Below are 13,471 nucleotides of genomic sequence, written 5' to 3' on the forward strand. Positions count from 1 at the left end.
TTATTATAGATAGAGATAAACTGTAACAGCAAAAATGTTCAGCAAAGTAAGATCTACAAATAAGTCAACATGACCAAAATGGTCTGTTGACCCCTTTAGGAGTTATTGAGGCCCCTCATGGGGGGGTCCTAGTAATCACATAATCACCATTTTTTTGCCAATATAATCACATAATCATTAAATATTTGCTTATCTTTAGTAATCAAATAATCATAAACTAAAAATACAGTCCTAGGTAATCAAATAATCATGAAATATTTGGCTTAATAATCAAATAATCATTAAAAAAACGGCCAAGTAATCACATAATCAAAAACCCCATGAGGGCCCTCGTTATTGCCCTTTATAGTCAATTTTTAACCATTTTTCGTAAATCTTAGTTATCTTTTACAAAAATCTTCTCCTCTGAAACCACTGGACCAAATTAAACCAAACTTGGCCACAATCATCATTCGGGTATCTAGTTTAAAAATTGTGTCCGGTGACCTGGCCAACTAACCAAGATGACTGCCATGGCTAAAAATAGAACATAGGGGTAAAATGCAGTTTTTGGCTTATCACTCAAAAACCAAAGCATTTAGAGCAAATCTGACATGGGGGTAAAATTGTTTATCAGGTCAAGATCTATCTGCCCTGAATTTTTGAGATGAATCGGACAACCCGTTGATAGGTTGCTGCCCCTGAATTGGTAATTTTAAGGAAATTTTGCTGTTTTTGGTTATTATCTTGAATATTATTATAGATAGAGATAAATTGTAAACAGCAAAAATGTTTAGCAAAGTAAGATCTACAAATAAGTCAGCATGACCAAAATGGTCTGTTGACCCCTTTAGAAGTTATTGACCTTTATAGTCAATTTTTAACCATTTTTCGTAAATCTTAGTTATCTTTTACAAAAATCTTCTCCTCTGAAACTAATGGGCCAAATTAAACCAAACTTGGCCACAATCATCTTTCGGGTATCTAGTTTAAAAATTGTGTCCGATGACCCGCCCAACCAACCAAGATGGCCGCCATGGCTAAAAATAGAACATAGGGGTAAAATGCAGTTTTTGGCTTATCACTCAAAAACCAAAGCATTTAGAGCAAATCTGACATGTGGTAAAATTGTTTATCAGGTCAAGATCTATCTGCAACAACAAAAGAGAGTTTTTAACGACCTCAGCTGGCTATACAACCCTTGCACAATCAACTGAATTTTGCAGAAATCATTAATAGGATAGATTGCCCTTATATGATAATTTTTTATTACCTTTTTGGTTTTTTTTGGCAAAGGGGGAGCAGGGGGTTGCGCAACAACAAAACAACTTCACAACTTTCTCATTACTTTGCATTTCTCGTTAGATAAATTTTACAAAATTCTCCCTTGAAACAACTGTCAAATTTAAACAAACTTGGTTTAAATCACCACTAGGATATCCAGGGACCACTGTGTATGATGACCCTGCCTGCCCACATGGCTGAAATAAAACAGGTTTCAAATGCACTTTTTAGTATTATATCTCTGAAACTAAACGACAGTACAACAGTTGCATTTATCATGCATCAATTGTAAATAAAAATATCAGGTGAGCGACACAGGGTCCTTGGACCCTCTAGTTTGCTAATCTTTTCAATGTATGAAAAATCATACCATATGATTTTTGTATGTGCCACACACTTGGTGATTTTGAACATAAAATATCAAAGATGGCACAGGTGTCGACTTCAGGTTTGAACTTTCAATTTTACTAGAACACACCCGCGAAATCGCGGGTAAAGAGAGCGTATGTAAACTGTAAAAATTATAACTGGAGAATTTCAGGGGAGGTATCATAAGTCAAAGGTACTTGGGGACTGGGCACAATGTTTTAATTACTATAAACTGTCACCGCCGTGAATAGTAAAGACCACCCCACACCCTGGTAAATCGTTGAATTTATAGTAAATTATAGCAAATACAATTTATTCATAGTATTATGTATGTAGTATACGGAATACGGCGGTCATTGACATATTATATAGACCCTCTCTATTTAATAAACTCTGTGCCCGCCGTGGATAGTAAACTCGAAAATGATAGAAGATTATAGCAAATACACTTTATTCATAGTATTTGTATATTCAAAGTACAGAAAAATGCAAACCGGAAGTCTAGTCGGACTTAAAATTTCGTCCAATGACGGAAACAATATCCGGATGCATTTTTTTCGTTTTTCTTCCAAATTAACCCAAACTGAATGATCATAAGAATGCATGACAAATGCGATTATACATGGTAGACATGGTACCCATAGGATACAGAGGCATGAGGATGAATTTATTGTGGAAGGAAGAGAAGCGACACACAAAATGAGGTCTTCTCGTTTAATAGTATAGATAGTTGTACTTGGCAAAACCTTTTGAAATTATTTGCCAAAACCTTTTGAAATTTTACGCCTTCAATATTATTCAACTTCGTATTTTTTTTGTTTGGACCTTTTACATGAAATTATGTTGTTTCTTTGATAGCCAGGTATTGAAAACTTTTTATGACTCTTTTATAGTAGACTATTTAAATTGGTCTATTTATTATCATATTTTCAGTAATTTGAACACTTAGAATTCTCCGTATTGAGTGAAGAACATTTGATTGGCACTTGTTACTTTAGAATTTTTTCAGGAGTCGGTTCAAGACCTTGACGTCTCATTATCTTACATCAAATGTACTTCATTGAAACGTCCCTGTAATACTGAATAGAGGTGTTGGTAGAATATCAAAAGTTAATTCACTCTTAATTCATTTATTATCCCTAAAAAAATCATAACCAGGTAGATATCATTTCCCTAAGTAAAGATACGGTTTAAACCTTTAAATCGCTTTATGTATTTAATTTCACAGGTAGCATACAATCTATCCTATGTGGACTACATAATTATTTAAACGTATTAACATATTTGACATTTACAAATGTTTACACACATCACAAGACCATGAATTAACACGAACCTCGTAATACACCTTTTTATAGACATTTTGTACACAAATTAATACGCTTACCGTCTATTTGTGTCTGTAGTTCTGCTGGTCGAAAATCCTCCGCGGTTGGGGTAGATGAAGGCATCTTACTGAATGCGGAAGTAACACCTGTATCATGAGGCGTGGTTGGGGCGATCGAGCCCACAGATGAAGAAATAGTCCTTTTTATTCCATCGATATTTGATCGTATAATTGTACTTGAAAATGTATATGATTGTTCACTCGTGTGTATAACTGTTTCATACGAAGATGTCCCCAAATTGTTTTTCAGTGTTGAAATTACAGGTGGATCGTAAGTACTCGAAAAGGAAGATAAAACTAAGTCAGATTTCGGTGTTATCTGATCCGATTGTATTCCATTTAAAGTTGAACTATAAATTTCACTTGACGAATAAGCTAAAGCTGTTGTTTTATCCATTACAACTGAAGAACTTGCATTAAGTCCTATTTTATCCATGCTAGGTGCAAATAATGTAGACAAAGGCGCAGAGCTTAGCCGTCCATCCGAACTTGAACTTGAAAAGACTTCGGTAGTTTTCAATGTAAGAGTTTCCGCTGAATAAAATGATTGATTAGGAGTTAATTGTGTTGATAAGATACTGTCGGTAAACGAACTACTAATTTTAGAAACACTACTTGCCTGGTCAGGTGTGTTAAAGGAATACTTACTTAATGCAGACATTTCCGCCATACTCGTGGTTGATAAATGAAAGTTTAAAGGTGTTGAAATATCTGCACTGCTATGATAAGTACTTCCTTTACCAAAAGTCTTCGTTATCTCAATGTCATATGCTGATTCAGGTAGGGTTGACTGGACTGTCTCTGTGATTGTAGATACAGATAGAAATTTCTCGTCAGCGTCTGTCGTCAAGCTAAGCGACGAATTTGTCTGTTTAAAGTCAAGTTGAGAATATGTTTTATACACATTACTGAAAACTTCGCTGCTTATGTTTTCTTTGATATTTACTGATTCCAAAACAGTGAATTCAATTGTTGCGGTACTACTCGCTATAAAAGTTAATTCAGTTTCAACTATGAACTCGCTTGTCTCTACCGAAAGTTGATCACTAACAATACTTCTTATCGATTCTGCTATACTTGTCTTTTTTCCACTGTCTGTTAGAAATATATCGAGTGTAGCAGATGCCAGCAATGAAGAAACATAAGAAGTAGATACAAATGGCACCACGGAAGTCAATATTGTATTAGCATTCACAATACTTGACGATGTCAAATGTATACCAGGTGAAAATATCTGTGTTTTCAAAGTTGAAAAGTCAGTACTTAAAATAGATAGTGTCTGATATGCAATGGGGCTATTATTAAATGATAAATCTGCCATTGTTTGTTCTGTTGGTGTAGGAACAATACCTGCGCTGCTAGGAAGTATATCTGTTTGTGTACATACTTCCATCACATGTACAACAACTGAAAAGATAAGTTAAGGTTTACTTAAATTTGAAAATCAAAACAAATACAAAGTCACCTAGCCATATGCACCAAGGTCATATAACCTTCAAGGAAGTTTTCATTTCATTAAATAAAAATCGAGAGTTTAAAATACGTTTTTGCATTAAATGTTATATTTTTGCTATATATTATTTGTACATAACACTGCCAAACGAAAAATAAGGAACTATAGAATTTGGAAATCCGTATTTTAAAAAATATAACTAACCACAATTGGTATATAAATAAATCACCAGTATCAACAATGATTTTTATCTAATCGACAACAAGACAAATAATAATAAGAAGCTTTAGTATGCGGAAGCAAGAATTTGAATGGTACAAGTCAATGGGTATATATTATAACAAACGCTTAGTATATATATTGTAAGTATTAAAGAAAAAGGACATAGACACAATCTGGTAATTTCCCCGACACGTATAGGGTTCCTTGTGATTTTAGCTTGAGGCAGTGTAATTTCAAAGTTTTGGATTTAAAAAATGAGGAAAGACGATTGTTGTGTTTTGGTAGACTGGGGAAACTTGTCATAACTTTTCATGACGATCTATCTGCTCCTCTGAATTTTGAATACTTTATACTATATTCTTTCTTCAGATATCTCATGAAAGAATCAGAAATCTGCTTAAGGTGGCTATTGTAAATGAAGTGCCTATGATTTCCAAAAGGGCGTCTACACAGAGTATGGTGTAAGGTTTGATCTTACAATGCTACCGATATGGACCTGTTATGTACAGTAAGGACGACAATACTCTTGCAAGAGTGGGCATTGGTTCCGGTCTTGCTGGATATAAACTGCTATGATTTACATTAGGCGCAGATCGAGGATTCATTAAAGGGAATGCTAACAGGCTTTCCATGGGGTTGGAGTTACAAGTAACTTCTCCAGCCACACCAATTTGTATGTCATTTAAAAAAAAATGAAGAAAAGGATATATCCAACTTTACTGATATAGCCTTTTTCCGTCATTTTAAATGAAATATGGACTATTTATGTGTGAGGGAAAATCACCAGTTTATACCTCCCTTATTTCATGCCTATGTGTCATTGGTTGTTGTATCTTTCATCAGCCTAGTGATTATTATATACGGAAACGAATATACAAATATTAAAAGGAGTCTGTAAAACTTAAGTTGAGACAGTACATTAAAAAAAAAAAAGAAATAGTTTTGCTCCAATCGCATGCCTTTTTTCGCCACGACTTATTTGAGCCAACTCTAAGCTACGTTTTCGTGTCTGGTTTTCAAAATATCTGATATCATTTGTGCTAAAAAGAAAAGTTAGCGATTTCGTCAATTTATTAAAAAATACTGACTTCCCTGTTCCTCTTTCTGTTTGCAACTGTACTAGTAAATGTCATTTAAAGTAATTTAATAGCACATTTAAAAAAAGTATTCAAATAAAACATAAACCCCTTTACAGACAAAATAATTAACTTTGTAACTAAAGACAGGAACACACTCATTATCTCTACGGCTGAGTACTTCTATTGCATAATTCTGGTGTTTTTCATCGGTAAATGTTTCCTTGTATGAGTTTTGCCTGCATCTTGCTGATTTTGCATAAGTACTACGCATTTTAATGTAGGTGGGGGCTTGGAATCGACGATACTGTCTCAAAATACAAACATAGGTTTTCTTTAGTTTTAGATGTATGATTTTTTATAAGTTGTTATTGGCTTTGAACTAGATTAGTTGTTAGATACAGCGAGTATTTCAGATCTTTACTTAGTGTCTTTTTGTTGTGGTGATGTATATGTACCCTGTCACGTCCACTTCTTATTATTTCTGTATATGAATACGACGAATGGACACATTCTTGTTATAGTTTGTTCTTATGTTATGCTGTTACACCATTGTGCTTGGTTAGGGGGGGGGGTTTACATCCAGCATGCATGTTTAAACCCACCACATTCTGTATGTGCCATTCCCAAGTCAGGAGCCGGCAATTCAGGGGTCGAAGTTTGTTGCAGTATATCTGTTTTTCGATTATACGGTTTTATACACGCATCATACTGTTAGTTTTTTCGTTAAAGAGAAGACAAATGCTATTACAAATTCTTTTATAAATCCATCCTTACGAAGTAATGTCTAATGTAGAATAGCGTCTCATTTGCAAAATACCACATCTTCTTATTTTTAGAATAACATGTTTTGTTTTTACCTTCATAAAAAAGTAAACTTTATTATCTCTCCTTTCTTTAAAGATTCTTTAAAAGATCAAATATTCTTTTATATAACAGGTAATAAAAAGTTCAATAATAAAGCATCTATACCCATAATTTAATCTGGGATTGATGTCTCTGTCTTAACATTTTCTACTTTTTTGTAGTACCTTCACATGTAGTTGAAAAATGGAATTCTGGGTTAAAATAGAAACGTGAGGGTCCATGTAACACTTATCAAGTAAAAGTTTAAAAAAAAACGAGTTTTGGAATTTTGATCAAAGTTTTAAAATATCAAATATCCAAATTATGTTAAAGTAATTTTAACCAAATATTTAAAATATATAAATTCTAAATATCGTTTTTAAATTTGATAGTTTAGAAATTTGATCAAACTTTCAAATACTAAACCTAACGTGCAATTTTGATTATTTCACTTTTTGAAAGTTTGATTTTTTAAATTTTTGATTAAAATATCAAAAATAGAAAAGGGGCGAAAAGAGGGGTACCTGTAAACTGCGAAACGAAATAAAAGCTGAACGAAACGAAACAAAATGAAGTGAAAACATATTGATACCTAAAAGTTAATGTTTAAAATAAAACGCAGCCAGACAGTTGTAAGCGGTGAAAAATTGGATGACAAAATAAATTCGTTTTAGAACAAGACTCACGGCTCTGATAATGACCATTTTACTTGCTGGTTTTCCCAGCACTAATATTTCAGGAGAAACAGTAAAAACAGGTCAACTCGCAGTAAGTCAAATAGTATGGTTAGGTTGAGTATGTAGTTATATATTTTCTACTGAACTTTAAGCAATAAAATGGCTCAATACACGTTGTATCATATTTGATTTCAATTTTTTTCTGTGTTGCTCTACGACTTCTTACTTTCTGCAATCATGTCGGTAGATTAATATATCCTTCCATGTACATTTTGAACGATCTCATCTTTAACGTTTTTATCAACTATTTCTGTTCTTTATAAATTGTTGGCCCTAAATATTAATTTTTGAGCGTTCCTGAAGAAGGTAGATCCAGAACAGCGCTTCGGTCGTAACTTTTAATGTTTTGTTTTCATTTTTTATCTATTGCATGCCTATCATATATGCAGTCAGCAGGGTTAAAGAACATCAGTTGTTCGACCTGTTAGTCAAATGCGTTTTGTTTAAATATACTTTTTCACTTTTTTGGTCTTTTGGAAAATGTTGTTTGTACTGTTTTTAGACCCTTCTACAACGAAATTTGTTTTACATGCACACGTATAAAAATTGCTGTTTTTATCCAACGAAATCATAGGTTTGAACGTAGTTTTCAATTTAGACTCGTTTATATTTTTTCGTTTGGGCTTGTATCATATTTTCCCTCCGGTTTATATGATCCGTTCATCCTATATTGGCTCTTAAAATTCAAGAGTCTATCTAAAAATGAGGGTACTTTTTATACGGCCTTCCAAATACCGTTTCGATCCCTAACATCACTGAAGAGACATTTATTGTCGAAATCCGGATCTGGTGTACTAAAAAATATTGACACCGTATGTTTGTGGCATAACATCGTGGCCACAAGTTAATTTTTTTCTGTTTAGTATTAAAATTATATTAAGATCCATTTTGTTACATCTTGTGATCAATTTTATTTGGCAATCGCAAATGGCAGTCAGCAGGGTTAAAGAACATCAGTTGTTCGACCTGTTGGTCAAATGCGTTTTGTTTAAATATACTTTTTCACTTTTTTGGTCTTTTGGAAAATTTTGTTTGTGCTGTTTTTATACCCTTCTACAACGAAATTTGTTTTACATGCACACGTATAAAAATTGCGGTTTTTATCCAACGCAATTATAGGTTTGAACGTAGTTTTCAATTTAGACTCGTTTATATTTTTTCGTTTGGGCTTGTATCATATTTTCCCTCCGGTTTATATGATCCGTTCATCCTATATTGACTCTTAAAATTCAAGAGTCTATCTAAAAATGAGGGTACTTTTTCTAAAAATGAGGGTATTTTTTATATGGCCTTCTAAATACCGTTTCGATCCCTAACATCACTGAAGAGACATTTATTGTCGAAATCCGGATCTGGTGTACTAAAAAAATATTGACACCGTATGTTTGTGGCATAACATCGTGGCCACAAGTTATTTTTTTCTGTTTAGTATTAAATTTATATTAAGATCCATTTTGTTACATCTTGTGATCAATTTTATTATGGCAGTCAGCAGGGTTAAAGAATATCAGTTGTTCGACCTGTTAGTCAAATGCGTTTTGTTTAAATATACTTTTTCACTTTTTTGGTCTTTTGGAAAATGTTGTTTGTGCTGTTTTTAGACCCTTCTACAACGAAATTTGTTTTACATGCACACGTATAAAAATTGCGGTTTTTATCCAACGCAATCATAGGTTTGAACGTAGTTTTCAATTTAGACTCGTATATATATAAATATATATATATATTGCCTTGTAACAATGATTTCAGTTCTAAGTATTGGTACGATAGGAACACTGAATTCATGATGTCGCAATGAACGTTGTGCTAGTCTGGAATGTGGGAGGTTTTCGATAAAAAAAAATTGCGCTGAAATTAAGTTGAAGATAAAATATTAATAGCTTGGAGCAATGATACTGTTATAAGGTATCTACATAAACTCGTCATAGATAGTTAGCAGGATGTAAATTTTGTATTTGCGCCAGACGCGCGTTTCCTCTTCAGAAGACTTATGTAATAGTTGCTGATGTACATTAAGCGCCAATCTATCCATTTGTAGGTGTCAACATTTTGAAAAATGTTTTCAAAAGTTTATATCAGCGATAAATGGTAATCTTTTGGGGAATCTGATATATAAATATTGTCACTAAGGTGACACTTGTTTTTACTTGGCCGGATACTTCCACGAGGGGCTTCAATGATGGTATATAAAATATTCTTATCCCCAATTTGATGAGAAAAAATATTCTGCATGCGCAAACAGAGGACAAAAAAAAAATTGTTTTGAATCCAGATTTTTCCCATGCCTTATAGATTAAGTGTTAAATTTTGAACAAAATCATTTGAGTAATAACGAGGAAAAACTTAATAAAATTATAAGCGCTTAATATACGCTTAAATTAGCGCGAAATATTTTTTTTGCACTTCGACATAACAACCATATCCCCATTTTTGAAGTTAAATGGTAGCTCCTAACATTTGGACTGATGCTTGTAAAAAGTATATGTATTTATTAAACACGTGGCTCAATTAGGGGCCCTAAATCCACTACTGTTTTTTTAATAGCAAATAAAAGGAAAAGTTTTTTTTGTATTAAGGGATATCATTGTTCCGTATTTGATATTTGTTCATTTTTTAAGTTATCGTACGGCAATCAACTTTGAGCAAAGTAAAAGAACGCAAGTACGACCAGTCAGAATGGGGTGTGTAAAAAGAGTGCCACGCTGTATGCTGCATGGTGTTTTTTTTTCTCCATTTTTGGCCATACACCATTGTTGCTCTCGTAAAACCTGTACAATGTAAAACGCGGAATTTTTAGTAAAGCATCAACCTATGGAACGCTGAAAACTGGATATTTAAAAGTCAAGTAAATACAAGAACCGTAACAATTGAAGAGGTGTTTGGTCAAAGTGAAGTTAAACATATATATTACAATCTATCTATAAGGGCTACTTTGCCCGAGGGAGTTGAATCCTAAGTTTCTTTGTAATTTGTATGTTAACAACCTATTTTAAATTATCGATTTTTGGTTGCCAGTGACAAATATTTCAGGAATGTTCAGGAACGAATTAGCAATAAATACAACAGAGATGGATTGTGCTTGTTATTCATATGATGAAGACATTATCTTGCAATTAGTTTAATTGAGGTCTGGAGCTGGCATATGCCAGTAACTAGCTTTATATAAAGTAGTCCTTTGTAATTTATTATCATTGTCATTTTGATGAGTTACTTCTGTTTCCTATTCTGACATAGGACTTGGATTTCTTTTTCGTGCATTTTACTTAGCGTATTGCTGTGTGTTTATTTATTCTACATTGGTTAGAGGTAGAGGTGTAGCGATGTGATATAAACAAACGTGATGTTTAACCTCGTCGCATTTGTGCACCTGTCCCAATTCAGCAGCCTCTGGCCTTTTTAGTCTTGCAGGATTTTAAGTTTAGTTCATTGTTATATCTCGGAGTTAAGTAGGACGTCTATTATCACTTAATAACCAGTACACTTTAATAATTGTCTAGGGACCAGCTGAAGCAGGCCTAGCGCAACGTTCATTGCGCCACCATAAATTTAGTATTCCTTCCGTATCATGACCGTGGAACTGAAATCAATTACAAAAGGTAATGCAATTGATAAAAAAGAAAACAAAACGTTTAAAGTTGCATGCGATTGAAGCGCTTTTTCTACAAATACCTTCATCAGGGACGTCAAAAAGGCGATTAATACTATTTGGCCTACTGCTAGTTGGTCAGTTTGCACTGTTACTTCTAAATGTTTGGCACTGAAGCAACAAGTAGCTCTGAATTATCAAGTTATCTCAAACTCTCACCTTATATTAGAGATTTAAATCAACTTATTTGATGCCAGTTTAAATAGGTTTGAATATTTTTTTAATAGATGCACAACCTAAAAATTTCTGGACACTTTTATCCCTTGTGCTGGCTAAAATGTTTCGTAAAAAAACGACTTCTTCTCTTAATTATTTATTTTGTAATAAAAAATGATTTGATATATTTCGTCCTATTAATTCCTAACTAAGAATGATTATTATCAGAGCCGCGGTTTACAGGTACCCCTCTTTTCGACCCTTTTCTCATTTTTGATATTTTAATCAAAAATTTAGAAAATCCAACTTTCAAAAAGTGAAATAATCAAAATTGCACGTTAGGTTTAATATGTTTAAAGTTTGATCAAATTTCTAAACTATCAAATTTGAAAACGATATTCCAAATTTTAATATTTCAATTATTTAGTTTAAATTTCAAAATTTCAAAACTTTTACACAATTTGGAATATTTAAAGCTTTTACACAATTTGGAATATTTAAAGCTTTGATCAAATTTACAAAAATCTAAAATTTCAAAACTTTTTTATATTTTGAATTGATAAGTGTTACACGAAGAGAGAAAACATATACGCGTATTTTTTGTAAAATTGAGAATGGAAACGGGGAATATATCAAAGAGACAAAATCCCGACCAATAAGCAGATAACAGCCGATCTAAGACCACAAATGGGTCTTCAATGCAGCGACAAAATTCTGCACCCGGAGGATGGCATCAGCTGGTCCTTTTATTAAAATGTGTACTAGTTGAGTAAAAATGGATAACACACTAAAATCCAAAACATGTAAACAAACAAAATTAAAAACACATACAAGACTAACAAGCCAGAGACTCCTGGCTTGGGACAGGCGCAAAAATGCAGCGGGGTAAAAATGTTTTGTGAGATCTCAAACCTCCCCCTAAACACCTAAACTATGTAGAATAAAGAAACTCCGAGTCCCATGACAGAATAGGTAGTAAAAGAAACTAAGCAATATAACAAAGATACATAAATTAATAAAGGACTACTAGCAGTTACTGACATGCCAGCTCCAAACCCCAATTAAGAAATATGTGTCAATGATGGTTATATATATGATTGAGATAATTTGAAAACTACTCGATCGTTTCTCTTTACGCATATTGCCTTTTAAAATAAATAACCCCCCGAAATACCTTTTATTTTTACCCATACACTTGTTACCTCAATTCTAGATATGACAGTCCATATAGATGAGAAGATTGGGTACGATTCTAATGAGCTTACTATTATTTTCCTACCTACCACAAAGAAATACAATCCACCAGCTGGCTTTCATTATTATATGTATACTAGTCCTTCATAAAGAGAAGTATACCTACAATAAAAAATATGATAACTACACGTTTCAACAGCAGATAAATAGATAATAAAACAATAAAAAGTATATCATCATATCTTTATGAAAACCTACCTTTAAGTTAAGGTATAATTGTACAGGAACGGGAAACAAATAACTTCTTCATTGTACAGAACATAGTTTATCTACACCAACACATTTTATACTTATTGAGACTTTGTCCTTGCTTTCACTGACTTTTTGGTAGTGTACATAATGTATATTATAAGAACTATAAGTTGAATGCAAATCGCTGATATCTTTTATTACTCATTGCTCTACTCGATGTACTGACACCGACTGACTGTTGACCGCTACGCTAGATGTCTTTTTTTTGGTGACCTTGGAATGCTGTCTAATTGACGTTTATCTCAAATATTCTTATAGTCATACAATCGACTGAAAACAGTAAATTATATAAAACAGACAATTGAATCACTTTATTGTCATTAAAATACGACGATAAAGACGAACGAAATTTTAAAAGTGTTGTTTTCGTTTGTCATCAATTAAAACCTATGAAGAAAGAATGTGAAGATATCTAGCGACAGTCTGAAATTTGAATAAAAAAATACCTACGAAAAACGACCGAAATTTGACAAAGTGAATAAAGAATATAACATAGAAAACATAGGATGGAATGACACGACCCCACCCTTCACAATATTTGTAGCAAATAATTATGCATGATTAAGAAAGCATTTAAGACATTTATATTTTCTTTAATAGGTGTCGGTAGTAGTATATATAATACCCAATAAACTAACGCAAATCAAGTAGTTTAAAATCTAAATTTAAAGCCCGAACTAAAAATGTTTAAAACTGACCTTTAAGTAATTGCGCACATTCCATCAGCTGCAATATTTACACAAGTTTCCCTTGATAAGTAACAATATATATATCGAAGTTTCCTTTTTTGTGGTTTCTTCACTTCCGCGT

At 32.9% G+C, this 13,471-nt stretch overlaps 1 protein-coding gene across 1 annotated transcript in view; it reads right to left on the bottom strand.

Annotated features, from left to right (window-relative positions):
- LOC143042321 (uncharacterized) overlaps positions 1 to 13,396 on the bottom strand; it is a 29,840-nt gene extending 16,444 nt beyond the window's left edge. The window contains exons 1-3 of the mRNA XM_076214601.1: positions 13,360 to 13,396; positions 12,439 to 12,511; positions 3,020 to 4,426 (exon numbers count right to left, since the gene is read on the bottom strand). Coding sequence (XP_076070716.1) covers positions 3,020 to 4,426; positions 12,439 to 12,472 — 1,441 coding nt within the window. The 5' untranslated portion in view covers positions 12,473 to 12,511; positions 13,360 to 13,396. The remainder of the gene's footprint in view (positions 1 to 3,019; positions 4,427 to 12,438; positions 12,512 to 13,359) is intronic.
- Between the last annotated feature and the right edge of the window lie 75 nt (positions 13,397 to 13,471).

Source organism: Mytilus galloprovincialis, chromosome 1 (genome assembly GCF_965363235.1).
Source record: "Mytilus galloprovincialis chromosome 1, xbMytGall1.hap1.1, whole genome shotgun sequence".
In the NCBI taxonomy this organism is placed as follows: domain Eukaryota; kingdom Metazoa; phylum Mollusca; class Bivalvia; order Mytilida; family Mytilidae; genus Mytilus; species Mytilus galloprovincialis.